General features: G+C 41.6%; 3 protein-coding genes across 5 annotated transcripts; 1 reads left to right on the top strand and 2 right to left on the bottom strand.

Annotated features, from left to right (window-relative positions):
• Window positions 1-2,159: 2,159 nt before the first annotated feature.
• On the bottom strand, window positions 2,160-4,085 carry LOC119737624 (zinc finger protein 90-like). The gene is made up of 2 exons (XM_038212090.1): window positions 3,870-4,085; window positions 2,160-3,517 (listed from the first exon to the last, which is right to left on the bottom strand). Exons 1-2 carry the CDS (start codon window positions 3,994-3,996, stop codon window positions 2,175-2,177), a joined length of 1,470 nt encoding a protein of 489 aa, XP_038068018.1. The 5' UTR covers window positions 3,997-4,085; the 3' UTR covers window positions 2,160-2,174.
• Window positions 4,086-4,315: 230 nt separating this feature from the next.
• On the top strand, window positions 4,316-14,373 carry LOC119737625 (protein BANP-like). 2 transcript variants are annotated; one of them, XM_038212092.1, is made up of 11 exons: window positions 4,316-4,465; window positions 5,929-6,060; window positions 6,326-6,411; window positions 6,501-6,667; window positions 7,340-7,398; window positions 7,919-8,008; window positions 8,735-8,810; window positions 9,390-9,553; window positions 10,061-10,236; window positions 11,222-11,389; window positions 12,492-14,373. In XM_038212092.1, the coding sequence occupies exons 2-11, from the start codon at window positions 5,967-5,969 to the stop codon at window positions 12,723-12,725; spliced, it is 1,314 nt and encodes a 437-aa protein (XP_038068020.1). In that variant the 5' UTR covers window positions 4,316-4,465; window positions 5,929-5,966; the 3' UTR covers window positions 12,726-14,373. The 2 variants fall into 2 exon arrangements, with proteins under 2 accessions (XP_038068020.1, XP_038068019.1); XM_038212091.1 differs by having other exon boundaries at window positions 4,317-4,431.
• A 304-nt stretch (window positions 14,374-14,677) lies between these two features.
• LOC119737622 (zinc finger protein 91-like) lies at window positions 14,678-21,270 on the bottom strand. Of its 2 annotated transcripts, none has more exons than XM_038212085.1 (4): window positions 21,178-21,270; window positions 19,669-19,772; window positions 18,933-19,100; window positions 14,678-18,249 (listed from the first exon to the last, which is right to left on the bottom strand). In XM_038212085.1, exons 2-4 carry the CDS (start codon window positions 19,685-19,687, stop codon window positions 15,197-15,199), a joined length of 3,240 nt encoding a protein of 1,079 aa, XP_038068013.1. In that variant the 5' UTR covers window positions 19,688-19,772; window positions 21,178-21,270; the 3' UTR covers window positions 14,678-15,196. The 2 variants fall into 2 exon arrangements, with proteins under 2 accessions (XP_038068013.1, XP_038068014.1); XM_038212086.1 differs by having other exon boundaries at window positions 21,106-21,178.
• Between the last annotated feature and the right edge of the window lie 245 nt (window positions 21,271-21,515).

Raw genomic sequence — 21,515 nt, 5'->3', positions numbered from 1 at the left:
TCATTCAGAAGAAATCAGTCAGTAAAGATTAAGAAAATGTGCCACGGGCAGTTTTTTGCTTGTTTTAGAAACGGAATCCAGTTGCGGAATCCATGTGTGTGTACTTAAAATTTTGATTAACTTTTCAGAGAAAGAAAATGAGGGCTTTCAGATCATGTTCGACAATTTAACACTGAAAAACATGAAAACGAAAAAAATATTACTGTGAAAAGATTAAGAAAATGAAGGAAGAAACCACAAAAATGAAAAAAAAATGATACTGCAAATTGCTTTGTGACTGGATTAAGCTAAAATGTACACATTCTGAAAAAAATTAGAATGCCTAATATTTCGGTCTTTTTACCTGTAACTTCTGTAAGGCTTTTCTTAGAGGCAAAAAAATGGTCTTTTCATGCAGGACCAAAACATAGGGCCTCTACTTTATTTTTTATTTCAGTATGAAACTATTAACAACAACAGACAAAAATTAGACTTTATTTTTGGATTGTCAAACTTTATTTCTGACATGCTGGTGTTTTGAAATACTTGACACTTTTCTATTGTCGTACCCAGGACTTTTGCCTCAGAACCGAGATGTTAAAAGCAGCTGTATTAGTGTATACATTTGTAAATATTATATTGAAGGGTTAATTTGGTGGTGACTATGGTTCTTTTTTTAATGTAATAAATGCGTTAATGGAATATATTTCATCTTGTAAAGTCTGTCCTTAGTGCGGGTTGAACTTGTGTAATCATTTGGTCTTTTATTAAAATAATTTACAAAAATACATTTTGTGGTCGTATATACTGTACATCACTTGAATGAATTTATTCCCATGGATGTTAAAGAAAATACATATTTTCGGACACCAATACGACGGATGTATCTAGTAAAAATCGGCTCATATGGTATAACTTTTCTACGATGAATACAATCAGTGCACAATAGAGTGTCCAGTATGTGTATTTTTTTTCCTAGGAGTGTTGGGGCCAAGTCAAGCATAATTCAGTTTTTCCTTTGAATTATTGCAAGATACTTAGGTTCTCGTTCTCTTTTTCCCTCCAATTAAAATTATCTCAACGATAAATTTAGAGAAGAAAAATAGTTGATGAAAATGAACAATGACATGGATTCGAACCAGAGATCTTTGTATCCATAGCTCATCTCGCTATCCACTATTCTACTGTGTGGTAGCTGGACGACAAGCGATCTTTAAAATGCTTTATGTAACTGGTTCGCTAAATAACAACAGTGCTGTTGATATTGTTCTCATGAATAAACATACTGGCCTGATCGAAATACTGAATTATTCATGACTTAGCCCATTTGTCCTGGGAATAAAAATTACACGTCCAGTATGGTTGTTCTTAACCCTAACCCCAACTACTGCTTGATATAATTGTACACAAACTTTGCATGCCGAAGGGAAGGGGATGGTAATTATAGCCAAAACAATGGTAGGTACAAGCTAGTCTGAAAATTTGTAAAGTCAGTACTGTGTATGAGAGTCCCAAAACTTAAGATAGTAAAAAAAACGAAAAAAACCCAAAACCAACACCCCTTTAGTACTGCATCAATCAACTGAGTCAAAAGAAACATCTGGTACCTAGTCTCTACTTCTACACATTTTCTCCAGTCATGCCACCAGACTACTGAATGGTAAATATTTTCAATAAGTTGGATATGTACCAGTCTAGTCTTAGGCTTCAAATTGAGTTCACTATGCATCACTCTCAAGTGCAAATTTTTGAAGAAAGGTCTTCTTTAAAATATTGAATTGAGAGCTCAAACATGGCTGTTGATTTACTGAGGACCTTGTCTTTGCCTCTATGAACATTTTGGAGAATTTTGTCAGCTAAAGGGTGAGTGAAGTCGGCCAGATATAGTTGTGCATGTTTTTCTGCACTCGAGGTCCAGTCTGGGTACAGCCATGCTCGCTACATACAGTGGAATTCTACTTGGATAACATAACTTTTTTGTACAGAAACAGCCCTCATGAAAAGCAAATTGAGAAAGCCTTGAAGAGGTTTATATGAGGAGTCATTCAATTGGTCATCTACCCATTTTCCCCCACACAAACAGGGCTGGATTTCAAAAGTAAAAACACTATTTTAGAAGTCATAAGTTCCAAACCATGAATCAAATAAACGTAGGCAGTGTTCCGCATGATGTAACGTGGTTTTAATACAGACAATCAGGTCGTGAATAATTTGAAGACCTGAATACCCTGCATGTCTGTACTAACGACCTCCTGATGTACCTGTTGATTAAGTACCACCTGGATCATTTGCATATCACTAGCCCCGCCCTCAAGAGGAACAGGTGGCTCCTCGTTGGCTGGGAGGATCCCAACATCTGGCCTGAGCTGTTGGTGTTTAATAATCTCCATTCTGTGAACTGAAACCAGGTGTCTTTGCAGATGATGCTTGTGGCGGAAGAGGTAGTGGCAGACTTCGCACTTGTAGCGTCCCTTGCTTGTGTGGGCGCGGAAGTGGGCTCGGCACAGTGCTTCGGTCTTGAAACGCCACGTGCAGCCGGGGTAGGCACAGGGGTACGGCCGATCCATGGAGTGCACGGCCATGTGCTTGGTTAGGGTGGAGCGGTCCGTGTAGGCCGAGCCGCAGATGTGGCACAGCACGCAGCCCTGGCTGTGCACCTGACGGTGGGCGTGGATGGCGCTATGGAGTTTAGACTGGAAGTCGCACTGCGGACACTTGAAGATCTTCTCCTTGTGGGACTTGCGGTGGGCCGTCAGCCGGGTGCGGGACTTGAAGGCTTTGCCACACTCATCGCATAAGAAGTTCTTCTCAGTCCGATGAGTCTCCATGTGAACTCGCCTCAGCCGTCCCTGCTTGAACTCCTTACCACACGTCGGGCAGGGGAAAGCCGTCGGCTGCAGCTTGCGTCTGTACTTCGTCCTCACTCGGCAAGTTCGCTGCTTCGGCTGCTCCTCTAAGTCTTCACGACTGATCTTCCAATACCTGCTCAAAGTCAAAACCTGCCCTGCATACTTCTTCCCCTTCTCTCTCTGCTGGTTCTCCAAGAAAACCCGTTCATACTCATCCACTCTCTCGTTGTTCACAAAGCTTTTGTGACTGTTGAACATGTGTCTGGACAGCACCATGATGTCGTTGGCCTGCAGCAGGCAAAACAGACAATTCAGCACCGTTTTGCCGAAACTGAACTTTGGCCTCTCCACTTGGACCACCTCCATCGCAAACTTGTAGTTCATGCCATACCGCAGGTAATCGTCGGTGGCCGTTTCGGGCAACTTCTTCTGGACTAACTCGTTGTAGACTTTCTCAGTCTCTTCGTCGACATGCTCTGTGTCTGGATCGGCTATGACGGCAATGATCTCACTGTCCGTCTCCCCGACCTCAATTATTCTATAGGCTTTATTGCCTGCTGCTTCGGTGTCTTTTTCATCTTCACCAAAGACGACTTGGTGATGACTGGTGTAATGTTCCAGTGCTGATGTTTTGGAGGAGAACACTGCTTGACATAATTCACAGTAATGTTTGCCGTTTTCATCTACATCTGAAAAGAGAGAGAGAGAGAGAGAAAAAAAATTAAATAAATACATAACGGTTAAAACAATAATAGGCCCTATCATGCCTATTAAATAAATTTTTTAAAATGACTTTAAATGCATCTGAAAAAAATCTCTTTATTTTAAACAACTAGGCATACATCATGGGAAAAAAAAGCGACTGCCTGTTTTAATCTTATTGATAATTGAAAATATTCGAATTTTTCCGGCTCAATATGTAAATGTTTATTGTTGCATTATTTGTGCAAGCAGCTGGCATATTTTGGCAACCAGACGTCTTCATCAGTTCATCTGACATTTAGTTCATCTTCGTACTCGTCGTGGAGATTTTTCACTTACGGTAGGCTCGATGTTTTAGAAACGCAGTCAGTGTATCATATTCCTGCTTACACCGACCACAGATAAGAGTACTTTTGGAGTCAGCACGAGGTGGCTTTTCAAAATGTTCAAGACGCGATCCCTCCATCTCGAGACTTCCTTCCGCATCTGCGAGTCGAGTGACTGTGTTTTCGTGTGAATTATCACTTCATTATCAGGAACACATGAACCGTTGAGGGCGTCTATCGCGATTTGCAGTCAACGTTCTTTCATCTCTCAATCGGGGGATAATCCTGCGATCGTTATTGCCTGTGTACATAAACATATATGTAACTATTGAATATCCGTTGATCGGAGTATATTACTTTGTACGTTGATCGACGTATTTTCCAGACCACTCATCTTGGCTGGTTCCCTCACCCCCAAAGGTATAAAAGACAACGAAGAGACCGGGAACCATTCATCGATCCAACGAACATTCTCGCGAGAAGGAACGCCATTATCGCCGTCTATCGTAAAATCCGGGGTTTCGTCCTCGACGGGATTTCGCCGAGAATACCGCGAAGTTTGGTCGCAAACTTGGGTAAAACTTCGTTAACTTTCCAAAGAAGTAACAAGTCAGTGTTAAAGGTTATTTTGAGTGGTGGAAATGTTGAAATGTTGCTGGCATAAAGGAGTGGTATTTGATGATCATTGTGTTGTGACCACGAAATTGTTCGTAGACCAAGTCCAAGACAATGTCAATGCAGTGCCAGTGCAGTGTGTGAAGCGTCGGCGACTGAGCTGCATGCTGAAGTACACGTATGAAGTAGGGGGAATGCATGGGCGCGCGCAATCGGTCGGTCTGCGCGATTGGCCAATCGCGTTGCGCGACTTGTCGATTCTGTAGGATATCTCGGACTTTACTTACCTTTAACATGTTTTAAAATAAAAATCCTCCAGACTTGTGAATTAGAAAGAAAAGGTCATGAAGGTGTTCGACTGGTGGCAGCGGAATCCATGGATGATGGAAACATGTCATGAATGTTGCAACCTGATGATGATGCCACTTTTTTCTTCATATTATTAAGCCTATCATCTCAATGAATGAAGCCGCCCTCAGTCATTGCAAAAATGATGATAAAGGTCATGAATCTGGGACTGAGAAACATTTCCAATTTGGGAAATACTTTGAAAATTATCTGGACTCTCCATAGACTTTGTACACAACTGTTGAAGTGGCGTCAGGTTGCAACATTTTTTCCGAATCCACGATAGCTTCATGAACGACTGATAACGTAACGCGATCGACCGATGGCGCAGAGCGAACGAACGCGCCCAGAATTAACAGCAGTTAGGCCATGATGTAGGTGGTAGGCCGGTTGGCGAATTTTTATGGCAAAGTTTCTCATTTTTTGACCGATACATTTAATGTTAAGAATGTACTGTCATTGACTGTAGGCCAAAGAACTAGGCTTAGGTTGGTTTGAATTTGCAACCTAATGTATTGTTTCGAAAATATTGTAAATTGTGTAGGCCTTTGACTGGTTTTTGAAAACGCAGTCATTACAGCAGTTGATCGTCTGGATCCCTGGCCTGAAATGCCTGACAATATTCAATGTTGGGATCTTTGGCTCATGGAACCAGGCTATCAACCGAATGGTTCTCGGACTTTGTTTGCCTTTTTAAAAAAATCTTCCAAAGCCACGAATTACTAAGAAAACAAATGAAATCAACTTCAATAAAAAGTTGAATTAGGCCTATACATTTTATAATTCGTATTTAAATCATGTTTAAAATCAAGGTAAAATGAGACGCATCTCTTGGACTGTGGCATTGAAAAACCAATCACCATTGATAAGCCTTATCGCAAATACCGTTTGAGTGAATTTTAACAATAGATTTAAACAAGGAAGAGAAAAGGCACAGATATTGCCCTTTTTTTCCATTCCCACAGTGTGTTGGAGCCATTGTGCAAAATCACTCGAGTGATACTTGCCATAAGGTCTATGATTCAAGTTTGCTCAGATAAATGGCAGAAGAGACACCCCACTGGAAAAGTTATCGTATCCCTGATTCTCCATACATTTATTTCTCACAGAGACTGCAGAAAGACGTCTGATCCGTTCCACATGAAGAATGGCATCAATAAAAGCAGGGGAGACAAGTGATGAAAGCATACTCCAAATGGATGTCGAGGAGATACCAGAGGTTCCAACCATTCTCAACCAAGGTTAATACTGCTCCTGGAAATTTTACCCTAACCCCCCCAAATCCTTAAGTTTTGTGTTTTTCCCCCTAAAAATCCTTCAAAATGTTTTTGGGTGATCGAGGAAGATATAGACTTGTGATGGCCTCGTGAGGACTTTTGCTGGACTGTACTTCAACACTTCTAAGTTGCAGAGCGGGGGATATGTGGGGGGAGTTTTGTTTAAGAAGGGAATGAAAGAAAAATGGCTTATTTCATTTCCGATTTTTTATTCCTGCTTTTTGTACAGGGAACCTTGATGATGAAGGGCCCATGAACAAGAGACAAAGACTGGACGATGAGAATGCAAGATCTGCAGGGGAGGACAGCATCAAGGTTAGATGCTTTGGATTTTCTTCTCTTCTGTAGACCGATTCTGTTCTCTCCTTTTAAAACATTCAAGACCCGCTTTTCTTTCTTTGAAGGCAATTCTCTTCAATATGAATGATACAATCTGCCGGCGATTGGACAGCATGGAGAGACAGTTGACCAGCTTGCAAAGCACCTGCATTAAGATGGGACGCAAGGTGGACAGTCTCAACTTGACCGTGTCCCGAGCCCTGGCCAAAATGAAGGACAACGAGACGGTCATGTAAGGAATGTTCTGTTTGCCATTTTCAGTCTCCAATGAGTCACCAAGGGAAACTTAGCGTAAAGTGTAAAGTGTAAAGTTGAGCAAACAAAATTTACTGGAGCAAAATTTAACCTCAGTCCTGCAGAATGGTGGTCGCAGGTTCAAATCTCGACACTTTTCAGAGTTCAGACAAACTTCGAAACCATTGTTTTTTAGAAAACAAATCATTCTTTGGATTCACTCCAGTTTCATTCTTCCAAAAATTGAGGTTTACGTGTAAAATGGTTTTGGTTGTTCAAATAATAGTAAAAATGTATTCACATCAAGGAAAACACTTCCAGAGTCGGGCCAAACCAAAAACTATTAAGGAGCAAATCAGGCCATTCCCAAATAGACTTTGATTTCAGACAAAACTTTATGTATTACTTTGCCATTGACTAGAAGACTCTTTGAGTTGTTTGGAAAGACCGCGACAGTCGGTCTTTTAATGTAGTCGCTTTTAACTGTTTCAAAGGTTCAACTTGTTCACTACTTACTCAAATTTCTTTTGGTAAATTTGGTTTTGTGCAACTCTGATGTGCCAGTCTGCAATGGTATAACTTGACATTATGATTAGCTCCTGTAACCATATTTTGTATCATTATGAATAAGCATAACCCAATAGTTGATGTGTTTGCCTTTTCATTGCAGCGAAACTAATGGGGATCTCTCTCTTAATAATGCAGTTGTCGTCGGGATACCATCAGAGGGTAGGTAACCATTTCATTGCTGTATTTTTTTCATAATTGTCATGCTTGTTTCTTAAAAAAAAAAAAAAATTCAATTTATCTGAAATTGTTGTAAACACATACAAAGTGTAGGGCCACCGATTTTCAATTTCTTAAATGTGGGTTTTCCATTTCAGGAAATCATAAATTCCATTTCAACCATAAATTTATGAAAGCAGTTTCTTGGTTCATCATATATTTATGTTATGTTGCGGATGTTCACTGAAAATGACTGATTCAAGTTTCTGTCCAAAATATTGCTAAAGAATTAGGGTCTGCAGTTGTAATTGAAAAACTACAGTCTAAAGCTGTATATTATGCTTGCAACCAAAAACTATTACATAAATTATTTAATTTCCAATGCTGATATCTCTTTGTGCAGACACTACGTTTCCCAAAAAGATTTGAAGGTGAGCTTTTTTGTTTAATCCCTTCCGTTTTCTGCCCAAAAAAAATCGGTGGCAGTGAATGTTTCAGTGTTTTTGTTTTTTTTACTTCACAGAGGAACATAAGGAGATTTCATCTCCCAAAGCGTCTCGACTTCAGAGAAACCTCAATCGGAATGTGACCCTGATCACGCTGAATACAGAAGGTAAGATCCAGCACCAGACTCACGAAAGGCTTTTTTGGTTTGGCAAAGGATCATTCCTCAATAGATTCTTGGCATGGCAGCCATCTTTGCTTTTGTTCCATAGAGGTACGAGTAGACCTTAAAAGATAGCAAAGAGTCTGTAACCTGAATTCCAACACTGTGAAAGCAATGACATATTTGTATGTATTTCCTGTAAATTTTACTTCCATTTTACCTCTACATTTAAGCAAAATTGGCAATACTGAATTAGGATATTACCTCAATTTACAAAATTTACTTCTAATTTCCAAAATCTACCTCTAATTCAAAGAGCTGTCGTAAAAACTGATTGACACTTGTTTGATAGATGTGTTAATCAGTGCTTTAACCCTAACGTCCTAGCCATTAATAAAAGAACTGAGTACTACAGAATACTATGAGTGTTGTGCACACTTTTATGCTGAAGTTTTTCATGCTACAGTTTACTACAAGTAGTATTTTGTACCTTTAGGTGAGGTTAGGGTTAATTGTGTATGTGAGTGGCTACTCAAAGTTTTGGGACAAAGACAAGCTGACCCCCCCCCCCCCTTCTGAAAAAAGGACCTATCTGTGGTCATTCTCAAGACCGCAGAGGACATGGTGTGTACTAGTGCCCTCACTGCTAGTCAATATATGTGTACTACACCACAGTAGATTCAATATTTGGGACAATCTTTAAGAAGAATGATTTTTAATGTTTCTTCTCAGATGACTTTCCAAATGGTTCCTGGTTGGGAGATGAGGCCAATTTAGAGTGCCGAGTCAGATGTGGCATATCACCCACGTAAGTCCTGTCTTGAACCTTCCCGAAAGGGATAAAATGTCCAAAAACAATGTGCCAATTTTGATCTCCTGTGCTGTATCTCTGGCCAATTTTTGATGGCTTTCAATTGTTACTCTTTTGCTAATTCTGGAGTGAATAGGGATGTCATTATGGGCAATTCTGCTGTCCAGCACAGGTGCTGATCTGGAGGAATTTGGAGGGCATGAGGAGTTTTCTACTGACTTTGGTCTGTTTTTTTTGGCAATGAGTTCTGTCCCCCTAAGGCTGCCCACAGGTCGACCCGCGATTTGCTTGCCCCGCGACGGAACTGTCGGCATCAAGCAGAAAAGTAATGCTCAGGTTACAAAACCCTTACTTTTGATTGATTGATTGACGTTTTACTTTACCAGGGTAGCCCCTTCAGTTATCTGAGAACTGTTCTCCCTGGGGGCCCTGGTCTGTTTATTGCCAGTGAGTTCTGAAATCTGAACATAAGTGTAGGTACTGTGGTATACATTTAAAGACAGTGCATTGGAGAGTGTGGTAGAGCAACAGTTAATTAAACTGTTTTGATTGCATTGCCCCCCCCCCCCCCCCCAGTGACATGCTGCACGTGATGCAGACCTCCAAAACGCCGGAGAAGTGCGCCCTCAAGCTGCTAGACTTCCTCTTTGATCGCGAGACGCAGGCCACATCCAACTTGTCCGGAACGGGCAAGCACGGCAAGAGGCAGCTCGACCCGCTCATGATCTACGGACTCAGATGTGAGTTGTAATCATTTGGAACGACTTCACAGTCTAGTTAATAGAAAAATGAATGCATGAAGTTTGTCTCACTAAAACCAGAGTCCATTTTTGTGTCGACTGGAGTCGCTCCAAATGTTTTTCATTTGGCGCCACTCTGGAATGCTTGTCTCAAACAGTGAGGAATTCAGGGTGAAATTTGTCAGGATTTTTCCTGATTTTAGGATTTTTTGTCGGGACTTTTCCTGATGTCAGGAATCCCTTTTGAAACCTGGAATATCCAGAGCTTTTACCATTAAGGTGTTTTGGGGTATTGTAAGCGGTGCCTCTAGGCAGATACAAACACATACCATATACCCTACATTGCTGTGGGACCCTCGGCTACCCTCAAACCCTCAGTCGATTATTCCGTGGATTTTAAATTTCCCCCCCCCAATTTCACCCCTAGAATTTGCCTCTTCAGGACAAACTTTTGTAATGTGGAACCCTTCTAGTGATTTTTGTTTCTATTTTTTCCCCCCCCCAAAGGTCACCTCATCAAACATTTTGCCATCTCTGACCCAGAGTGGCACCGCATCCGGATGAACATCGACTCCAAGTGCCGCACCGCCTTCCGCCGCAAGCAACGGGGCTTGCCCCTGACTGTCAAGGCATTCGGTTACAAGACGGGCACGCCGGAGAATGACCAGATGATTGCCTACAGGGTGAGTCTTAAGAGCTTAAAGGGAAAATACAACATTTGCAAACATCAAAAAATAAAACTACCAAATCATTTTGAAATACCTTGCTGGACTGTTAGTGAATGACAGTGTAAAGCATCCTGTAAAATCATGGCACCTGGTATACTGTCATTTTCAAGAAAAGTGGTATTTTTGTATCAATTTTCAACGCTGATCTGCCGACCAGCGTTGGAAAAAACTGGCTTTTTTTCAAATACTGGCCCCAATTGACCATCGCACTTGTTTGCAATCGATTACACACCTATGAACGGGTACAAGCCAGCTAGACTGGTTCCCTGACCTTACAATTCCCCATTGTATGTAAACTTCTCTGTTTCTTCTTATATGGAGTCAGGGAACCAGACTACAGGAAAATGATTGTTTTTCTTGGTTTTTATAGCATATTCAAACCCTAAACCTCTAAAAAGTCAGTGTAACTATATTTGCTATATATTTCCACCCCCCCAATTCCATCCATTTCTGAAATTACAGCAAAAGCAAATGATGTTTATTCCCTTTAATCGATGGATGTATCGATTATTTGGTTTCGATTTTGAAAAATGGAACCATTAATGTCGGACACACTTTTTGGACAATTAAACAGTGTGCATAATAAACGTTGGAATCATAAAGCGGGTTTTAACTCAGTTAGTTACTGTAATGATTTTTGTAACAACAAAAACTATTCGTCCAACTTTTTTGCTGTAGAAGAAATCGGCTTGATACACCATGGTGTTGGACGTACACAGACAAATTAATTTTCTTTTTAGCACTTAATTATTAATTTTCAGTTAAAAGCAACAGCTGAACTGTTGAACATTGTTTGAAATAAACTATATTTCACTAAAATACAGATAATAAACTTCAGAATGCTATTCATGTTTCATTTGTGGCATTTGGATAATTTCCTTTTTGAAGGTTCGTAATTCCTTGCAATTGCCCAATTTCTTGTTTTGATACTCCCTAACAGTATGTAGACAGTCAGGACGCCATGAATGACTCTCACAGCTCAGACGAGGGCAGTAACCCCCGCCCCACCCAGGTGCACGTGGAGCTGGCAATGGACAACACCCACTTAGCAGAACTCCCCCAAGAGGAGGGGCAAGAGAACCATGAGGGTGGCAACATCCTCAAAAAGGTAACGCCATTTTAAACTGGTATTCCAAAGTCTCGCCGAAGAAAAGAGTATTGGGGCTCAGGTCACCCCAAATACATTTTGTTTTCAGACTGGCAAGTTTTATTAGACTGGCAAATTAATGATGACAACAATCGATCTTTGGACCCAGCAAACTCCTAACTGTTTCATGCTGAACGTTTATGTATTTAATTCAAATCTTTGGTATAGTTTGGGTTTGACAAGACTCTCGGATGGCCTTCTGAAATGAATGCAAGGTTCACTGGGACTGTTGAACTGATGAGGGCGATCAACAACAATCTGATCATCAGAATTAGGGTGGAACAGGTCTAAAAATGTCAACATAAAGGCCATAACCCCCCCCCCCCCCATGAAATCTTTTTTTTTAAATCTCAATTTAGGCAGGCACTGCGTACACCACCATCTTTTCCTCAAACAAATTTGGTTAGAGTGGTCAGAAATTGCCTCAGATCGCACCACAGAATTGTTGGGGTCCCTTAAGCGCTTAGTGGGCACCGAAACCAATGCTGTAAATTTTGGACCTACTTTTTCGGTCCCCCCGAAAAATGTTGTTCTGGATCCGCCCTTGTAGTTGAGCTGCACTTTTACGGTGGTAGTGGCAGAATCTGCAAAGATGGTTATAAAGCTCATAAAACCAGCTGATACGTCAGATTCAGACTAACCAGCCGACAACTGCAAGCTTGGTGGTCGGTTGTGGGTTCGAATCCCAGCCGAGTAAAGCTTGTGAGCTTTTCTTGCAAGCTCTCGTATATGAAATTACATAGGTTAAGGGCAAAACCCAATATATAAAAAAATCCGACATTTTTGGGTAGGCACCGAATATCTATCCTAGTCTTAATAACACAAGTTATTGAAAGATGGAATTTTTGCGTCGGGGTGATATAAATCAAATTAAGTTTTGCCCTTCAGAAAGTAGGAGGTCGTGGGTTCGAGTCCCACCCGAGTGATTTTTTCCAACTTTCACTCTGGAGGTATACAACTTTCACTCTGAATATACAGTGTTTAAAACGTCGGTGAGGGGCAAAACCTAATTTGACAAGTTATTGAATTGTTAAAGTTGCATCCTTTCTCAATCATTGTAAAGGTACGGATCCCACAGGATAGCATCCACTTGCAGGAAGGCCAGATCAACATCACCCAATCTGGTCAGATTCAGATAGCAGTGGTCGAGGAGAACGGCACTGCGGGAACCACCCTGTTACTCCAGCAGGACACGACGGTCCGGGATCATCACCACCATCACTCCAATGAGGAGGAAGTTGTCGCTGAGGTCGGGGGTCAAGATGAGAGGTTGGGGGTCAAAGATGAGACGCACTGATTCAGGGTGACATCGGTGGAGAAAAAGCTGCCCTAGAAACTTCAGAACCCGAGACTGATTCGTCAAGATTGGATTTGGATTTTAGTTCCTTAACCCCAACTCCCTAGGCATTTTTGCTAGGATGCAACCTCAATCCTGCCAAATCCTCCATTATTTTTTGAATGTGGTCCTTGGAGGGGTGACCACTGCTTCAATCCTGCAAAATGCTCCAGCAATCACTGTCAATATGTTGAGGCAGAGCCAGTGACATCCTTGGGCAGTGCGGAGGATTTCAAGTACAATCTAGGCCTAACGCAAGGTTCCTGCCCAAGACCCTGAAGTTGACACAGTGCATCCTCCAAAATCAGCCACGCATTTTTTGCCAATCCTGCAAAATCCTCCATTTTACAAGGAGGATTTTGGAGGAGATGGGAAGGTTAGGGTTAATGCTGCCAGTCCTGATTCCCGACAAGCACAATCAAGCAGTCACAGGGGTAGAAGGGGCTAGCAACATCTGTCAGATTCAAATCCAGTCTTGGAAATTTTGACCGAGAAATTCTGAACATATCTGAAGTGCGCTACATTCAAGCTAATCTGCACGCAAGGTGTGTGCTTCGAATTTCTGGGGTCCAAGTGCAAAAGTTTCACAGACTGGATGTGATTTGTTTGGTTAATAGCACCCTCGACTGCCGTGGGTGCTTGACTGCGCTTCTCAGGCACCAACAGCATTAAGGGAACAAACATTGAAATTCAGTCTTAGACCAAAACGTTGGCAAAAGTATTCGGAACTTTGTCTTTGCTACATGAACGTGCAGGAATGTGTATGCAATTTGTTGAATATGCATGGTCTGAAATATACTATAGAAGACTCTTACAGCATTATACAGAGTTGTAAATGAGTAAATGAGTACTAGTCGTCACAAGCCACTCACAAGTTACTCACAAGTCGGACGCGTCAGCCAGTCTCAAGTCAATTGACAACTGCTGTTCCAGTGCCAAGCTGCATCTGAAGCTCTCATTTTGTATCCATCGTATATGGCTGTGTCTGTAGCAGGCCTCCAGAGCTATGACTCCATCTGTTGTGAGCATGTTCCCATGTAGTTGGGGAGAATGCAAATGAAAAGAGGCAGTACCTTGAGGTTGAACCCCCAGTCAACCTGTAAAACCTCATGGTAAACCTCGCAGTAAACCTCGGGTAAACCTCGTGGTAAACCGCGCAGTAAACCTCGGGTAAACCTCGTGGTAAACCTCGCTGTAAACCTTGCGGTAAACCTCAAGTTACCACATGTTTAATTCTGCATTCTCCCCTAGTGACGGAAGCTCTAGACAAGAGATTTTGGCACGGCCTACTCGTAACCCGACTTTTATTTTGACTTGGATGCAATTTGCGATTCTTGCAATTTCTCTCGGTGATCTTGTGACGTTAAAACTATTTTAAATATTGTGCCTTTTGTCTTGTATACTTTGAGTCAAGTACAGACAATCCATGTTAAAATATACTCTCCGATATGCAACGTATTTATTGCTATTTTTTGTAAATAGCCTACTTGGAATTTTTCTTTGTATGCATATGCCTAATTCACCAGTTATATTTATTGTGTATGCATTGAAAATTGGATTGGTTTAACAAACTTTGTTAATTTCGGAAGCTTTTGAACAAAATTCTGAAAATAATATACATTTTGTAGATTGATAAAATAAAAGAATAATGGGGGTTACGAAAATAAAGAAATGGTTGCAAAATGTATTTTCAATTCTTGCGAAATTTTCGTGTAACTTTTCATTGAATATTGATTTCTCCTTTTAGTTGTGCTGGTATACTTTCTCTGTCTTCATTCTCTGTATTTCCACGCAATAAATTGTATTTGTACAGATTTACACTGTATATGAACATTAATATGACGCATTCATTCATGTGTACATGTATTGAATTAGTAAATCCAAACGTGTACGATATATTTGGAGTAATTTTGTAAATAGTAAACAGTTTCTCGAAATAAATAAAACTGAGACGACACTTCAGTTGACCAAAAAGCTTGATTCCTACTGATTTCAAATCATTTGATTAATAACACCACTGTATCAAGCGTAAAATGAAAGTCAAGTTCCAAGCCATGTCACTGCAAAACTAATTGCCACGTTTCTTTCTCCAAGCACTTTGGGACAGTCGTGGAATACAGAAAATAGTATTTTGTTCTTCAGCTTTTAAAAAAATCCAAATCTTATCAACTTTCTCTGTCAAGAAACTTTCTCGATACCCTTTTAAAAAAAACAAATTAACAATGATGATTGAACGTTTTTGGCATATCATAAATGGTTTTCGAAATGCTGAAAATGTAATCTCTTGGTAAGATTTTCAAATACAACATGAACATGTAATTATAATTTTGAAATTATGTACTGTGGCAGTTGTGAAATTATATAGAACACTTTTCACTGACAATAATGTATTATAACATTGTTATGTACCTAGGGTAATAACTGGAAATAGATCAGAAACCATGATCTATTTGAAATTGGGCCTGTCCATTCCCTATCACAGCAGCTGCAGCATTCTGAATAGCTTCAATCGTCGCACGCTGTCCCTGCATCAACTGAACATCAGCCTCCTGAACGTTGTCTTGGAAGGAGGTCAACTGGTCAATGTTGGCGTAGACGTACGGCTCACACAGCACATAGCTGATGGATTGGGCAGGGGAGTCTGATTGTGCGTCCTGCGTGATGCTTGCTTGGAGAGTGATCTGGGTGGTCACTGCAGCGTGGTCCGTCAGACGGTGCCGCTCCAGGATCTTGGGTCTCATGAAGCCTCTGTTGCAGTCCACGCAGCGGAAGGGGAACTCTCTGGTGTGGAGTATCTCATGATCTTTCAGGTTATCCTTGCGGTAGAAGCCCTTGGTGCAGTACTGGCACTTGAAGGGGTACGAGACCAGATGGGTCTTGTAGTGGTCTGCAAGTTTATCCTTGCGAGAGAAAGCCTTGTCGCAGCCGGGCCAGTCGCAGGTATAAGGCTTCGTGGCCGAGTGTACAGTCACCATGTGCCTGTTCATCTTGTTCCGGAAGCTGAAGCATTTGGCACAGTTGGGGCACTGGTAGGGCCGGATGTTGTTGTGGGAGAAGGTATGCTTGTTGAGGTCCCTTTTGGTCTTGAAGTTCTGGCCACAGACTTCACAGAGGTAGGCTCGCTCTGCTTGGTGGGTGACCATGTGCATTCGGAGCTGCCGCTTGCTGACTTGGATCTTGCCACAGACGTTACAAGGGTGGATGTGGCTCTCTCGTTTCATGTGCCTGTCCAGGCTGCCCTGGCTGGGGAACTTGACCCAGCACTTGCTGCACTTGTGGCTCATGTGTTTGTAATAGTCTCTCATCTTCTCCTTGCGCAGGTTGTCCATGGTCTCCGGTGTGATCAGCCGGCGCTTCACGCAGCCCCGGCAGCCGCACCGGAACATGTTCTCTGTCGAGTGAGAAGCCACGTGGGTCTTAAAGTCCTCCAGCTTGGCGAAGATCAACTTACAGGATGTCTCCCGGCACTGGAAGCGCTTGACCAAACTGTGCACCTGAAGCATGTGCTTGGGAAGGCTGGTGCGACTGAACCAGGTGTAGCAAATCTTGCACTTTAGATCCCTAGGGTTCAGCTTTTTGTCGCCTCCATCAATGCACTTTGGCTCCTGCTCGACCGAGGGAGACACATGAGTTTCCCCAGTGTCTGTATCAGCTCCTTCGGGTAACAATGAAACACCAGACATCTCAGATTTCTGCAAGTCTTGTTCTGCATGTCTTGAACTTCCTGAAGCCAGTAGCAGTTGGTTCTGTTGTAGTAGATTACTCTCACCTTGGATTTGGGTGATCAGGTCCAAAGTATCAAGATCCACAGTGGTAGCATAGTCAACTTTATCGGCATCACTCTGAATGGAGTTAGAATCCATGGGAACCAGTGGAGGGGTGATGTCTATGCATGATGCTGCTGCTTCAGTTGTAACTGTGGCTTCTGGTTTAGATCCTGTGGATTTATCATCAAGCCAGCTAGCCTGAGTTTTCACCCATAATTTGTGGTTGTCCACATGGACTGTGTGGTCGTAGGACTCTCTGGATTTGTGCTGGCACAGAGGGCAGATATAACGGTTCTTATTGACGCACCGTACCTGATGACGCTTCAGTCCTTGCTGGCACATCTTCTTGTTGCACTCTGGGCATTTCACTTGTGCTTTGCCAGAAGCATTATTTGTTTCTTGCCCATCCTCCATTTCATGTTCTTCATCATCCTCTGCTTCTTCTTGATGATTATCATCAACATCACAACTGTTAATATCGTCACTAAACACATCCTGCTCTATTGTTACAACATCTTCTTTTGGTCTCCTAAGTTGTTTTCGCCCCCTCTGTGTTTTCGGTTTGCTTTCTGACTGTGTGGTCTTAATCGAGATGGTTTCTGAAACCTTGGCTACTTTCTGGGCCTTGTTGCTATGACTGCTATGTATATGAGCAGTCAAGCCTTTGGCAGTGGTTGTTTGAAAGCCACATCGAGAACACTTACGCCGTCTTCCAGAAGGAAAATCTGTTGCTTTGGAAGCTGATGACGTCCCCTTGTCCCGGTGGTGTTTCCTGATGTGGGCGGCACACAGGGTTTTGCTGTTGAAGGAAACACCGCAGTGAGGACAGCATATGGGCTTGCACCTTTTTCCAGCGAGTCTCTTGGGTGGCCTGCCCCTGCCCCGCCTTTTCTTGAAAGCAGATTGTCGGAGAAACTCCAGCGCGGCCCCGCTTTTCATCTTGTGGACCTCCATGTAATGGCTGAAGAGGTCGTCACCATTGGTCATAGTCTCTGTGCAAAACTTACACATCACGACCTCAGTGGTATCCACATGTTCTGCTGGGATTTTCGACAGAAAAGATGATTCTGCCTGCACTTCTTGCCTTTCTGTGCTTCCATCCTTGCTCTCTGTACCTCTGGGCAGCCGCTGTCTTCCCGATCTTTGCTTTTGTCTTGGGCGCTCTTCCATACTGCATGCAACACTTCCAGACCCATTGTTTCTTTCTCCTGGTATAGCTTTTTGCCCGAGTCCAGCACCAGCCTGGATTGAATCTTCCTCCCCGAGCGATTCACCTTCAGCGGGAACTGTAAGCACCGTTTCACTAGTAATGTCCTCACTTTCTCTCGATGTGCTTGGGATGTCAGACAAATCAGACCTTGGCATCTCTTGGGCAGGTAAATTGTCAGCAGTATCACCATCAACACTGCTTTGGTTTACTGTGCCTGCACTTGCTGCGGGGAGATTTGCATTTTGACTAGATGTCAAAATCCTCTCAAAGACATGCATCAACGATTGACCGTCTTGAGGCTCTGAGCCTCCCGAGGATATATCCAACTGAACCACCTGCTGCCCTCCCTGGAGCATAGTGAGGACATCCTGAAGTCTTGCAACGGAGGACTGAGGACTGTACTCTGGATCGCTGGCTGCAAGAACTGGATTTAGACCACTTTCTTGAGCGTCCATGGACGATGTCGATTCCTGAATAGTTTCTTGGATACTGTCCTCTGCTACTCGTCCTGCAAAAAAATAATGAAAACATACATGTTTATTAAACAACAGTGACTGTCTTAAATACAGTCATAATATTTAGGAACACAGATGAATTGTTTATAAACTTGTAAGAAATAAGTGACATCCACTACAAATATTTCAACTTCAACCATTATTTACCAATATTTCAACCATTATTTAAATGTTGCTCAAATTGTATTCATCATTTTAAAGCTGCCTTTTGTCATACAAATTAATACCTTTAATTTATAATGAGTAATTTTTGAAATGAAACTTCACTGTATCGACTACTTCTGGTTCTTTGTTAGGTCCAACGTGTGCTGCTGAAAGTTGAGTCATTAAAATACATGTACTACCTCGTGAAAGTAGCTCAAGACAAGTACTCAACATGGAAGAATTAAACAATCACATGTACATGTATGTTCGGATCAGGATACAAACTGGCATGCTAGTGAACATCCCCCAGGTTGAAAATTGGATTGATTGATGACAGAACAATTGATGAAATCAGCATACATGTAATTCCTTTCAGTCTTTGCTAATGACAAGTTGATACTTTGCCTCAAATATCACAGTGTATTATTTTATTTCCATCTAATAAAAGCAATTAATTCCAAAGTCAAAGTTTAAGTAAACAAGCTAAATACCCTGTTACCGCCTCGCAAATGCTTTGTATCAACATTCTCACCAGATAAGCTGATTGGCATTCCAGAGGGTGGAGACTGTTTCTGCTGTTGGCTTTCCATGGGGCGATGCCTGGCCTTGCGACATGACTGGCTTTTCTTGTGCTCCATGAAACTCTCCATACTGGAGAAGTTCTCCTTGCAGCGACCGCAGGAGAAGACATCCTCCTCATCTGAGTATGAAGGATGAAGAAAAGATTGATGAAACCCTTTTGTATTTTTTCTATGGCAGTTTTATGGAGGCTGCGGACAGACCAAAATGCAACCGTGTACAGTATTATGAAAACTGCCCTCTAAAATGCCAGATAACGTCCAACCCATTAACGTCCATTTTTTTCCACAGCTGTTTGAAAATTGCTGCAGAGCTCAAGTATCCCCAATTATGGTGTACCACTGCATGCTTCTATGTCTACTTGTTTTGTTTCATGCGGGATCCATTAAGGATATCTCAGCGCTGAAGAATATGTGTGGTTACTTTTCGTCGTACATATGTACGTACGTAATTTTTCTGCTTTTACAGGAATTCGGTGAACTACTCGTGAGTAATTTTTTTTGCAAGTACTCGAGTAAAAAAAAAACACTACTTGCCCAGGCCTAGTGATGACTGAATTGATGATAAACAATATAAGACTCACATGGACACTGAATACATGTACATGTATAAAACTATGCAGCGCGCTTGCGACACTCCCAAAAACACTGCTGTCCCTTTTATTGCGTGACTTATTATACACACTGTACCTGATGAATCTTGATCCATGATGAACACAGTGTCGTGGGTCAAATGTGTCACAAGCCCAGAAGGGAAGATCTTGGACAAGCTTCAATACTGAAGACTCCGAGAGCTGAAAATATTTACAACGAAAAATACCTCGTCAGTTACAAATCCAAATTAGGGGGATGGATGGAAGGGCTGAAGGTTTCTTTTTTTTTGTCCAGGATTTTTTATGGGGATGAAGGAAAGATTGTTTAAGTGTTGAGGTTAATAACATGACTAGAGGCAGTGAAACGAGACTTGCAATAAAAGGAAACTTGATATGTATTTACAATGAACATGCAAAAGTTGATGTTGGTGGGACTGAAGACGACTTGTTACTGATCCTATCCATTCCAGGAATAGGATTACTTCACTGCAAATTAATGGTTAGGCCAAAAAAAAAGTAGTTCTGCTGCAGATTACATGGCATTCGAGAATAGGGTAGGCAGATAGGGAATTTTTTGTGTGTATGATCATAGGGAGGTGTCTGCGTGTAGTCAAGGGTAAAAGGTAGAAATTGATGGTTATTGGTTGGTGTTTTTTTTCCTCATTTTTCCCATAAAAATATTAGGGTAGGGGCTGTCAGAATAGGGTAGGTAGGGAATCCGGAAGCAGACGTAGGTTTTTTTGGCCTTACATAGCTGATCTCTGATTCAAATGTTTTTTTTTTATACAAACAAGCTTCAAAAGTACAAAAGATAAGACTTTCAACTCTTATTCAAAAGGATGGTTGGATTGGTAAAATTAATTTTTTTTAGAGAGTTTCACTTTCACATAAACAAAAGTTTAGAACTTTCAATTTTAGTGAGTTTATAAAGACAGTGCTGAAAAAGAGTACATATAAATTAAAACTACTTTACCAAAAAAATCTGATTTGAAGGGAATAAAATCCAATTCTGGTTACTTCAAAACACTAGGGCTAAAGAAACTAGGATAATAAACATCAACTAGCATAACTAGGCCTGCTAGTTAATTAGTTGTTGTGCTGTTTGTTGAACCATGGAGCTATTAAACACAGGGTTGCACATAATGAGACCAAAAAAATCAACCATGATGCATATTAAATGCCATATGCTAACATGTTTTCATCTGTTCATCATGTATGTAGGCCCACTTTCCAGCATTTTACTTTTTGTGTGAAATCTAGCTCTTAAAATGGACGTTCCAAAGTAAAAACTTTCCCATACAAAACCCCTCCCCTACTCAAAACGAAGCATCTTGGTAGCGAAAACAACATTTGGCATAAAAGTTACAACGCGACTTTCTACAAAACGGGACTGGCACCCCCATTTCTTACTGCGCCCTTTGACCGGGGGGAACCGTCGCCAAAACAAAACGGGCTAAATGACCGCAAACATTATCTTCCCAAATCACCATTTGCTATGAAAATTTTGCACCAAAGGTAATGCAGAGATACTCACATTGTCTCACTAATTATGCTGCAAAAACTGAATGATGTACTTAGGGAGAATATGAGCAAAAATTGTACAAACCTTGGAGGATACGAAACATTGCCACTGCGTGAAATGCAAAATGGCGTCCAAACGTTATCGGACGTGGGCGCCCTTTATCAACTCGTCGCAGTGGCGGCGTCATCCATTACAGAGACAGGGGTGTGGTGTCGCATTGTCAAAAAACTCCGTTTGTATGCTAATTTGTAACGGTCGATTGTGTGCGGTGAATATAACAGAAACCTTAAATATTAATAAGAGACAAGCAGTCAAAACTGAAACCAAGTTTGTTCTCATTTGAAAGAAAGGCATGTGGTTTAAGACGTAGTTTTGGTTGGCCGTCGAGAAAATTATAAGGACACGCGAAAATGAAGAATAGG

Source organism: Patiria miniata, unplaced genomic scaffold, assembly GCF_015706575.1.
Source record: "Patiria miniata isolate m_02_andy unplaced genomic scaffold, ASM1570657v1 HiC_scaffold_3, whole genome shotgun sequence".
NCBI classification, from domain to species: Eukaryota; Metazoa; Echinodermata; class Asteroidea; order Valvatida; family Asterinidae; genus Patiria; species Patiria miniata.
This window is presented reverse-complemented; position numbering and strand designations above follow the sequence as displayed.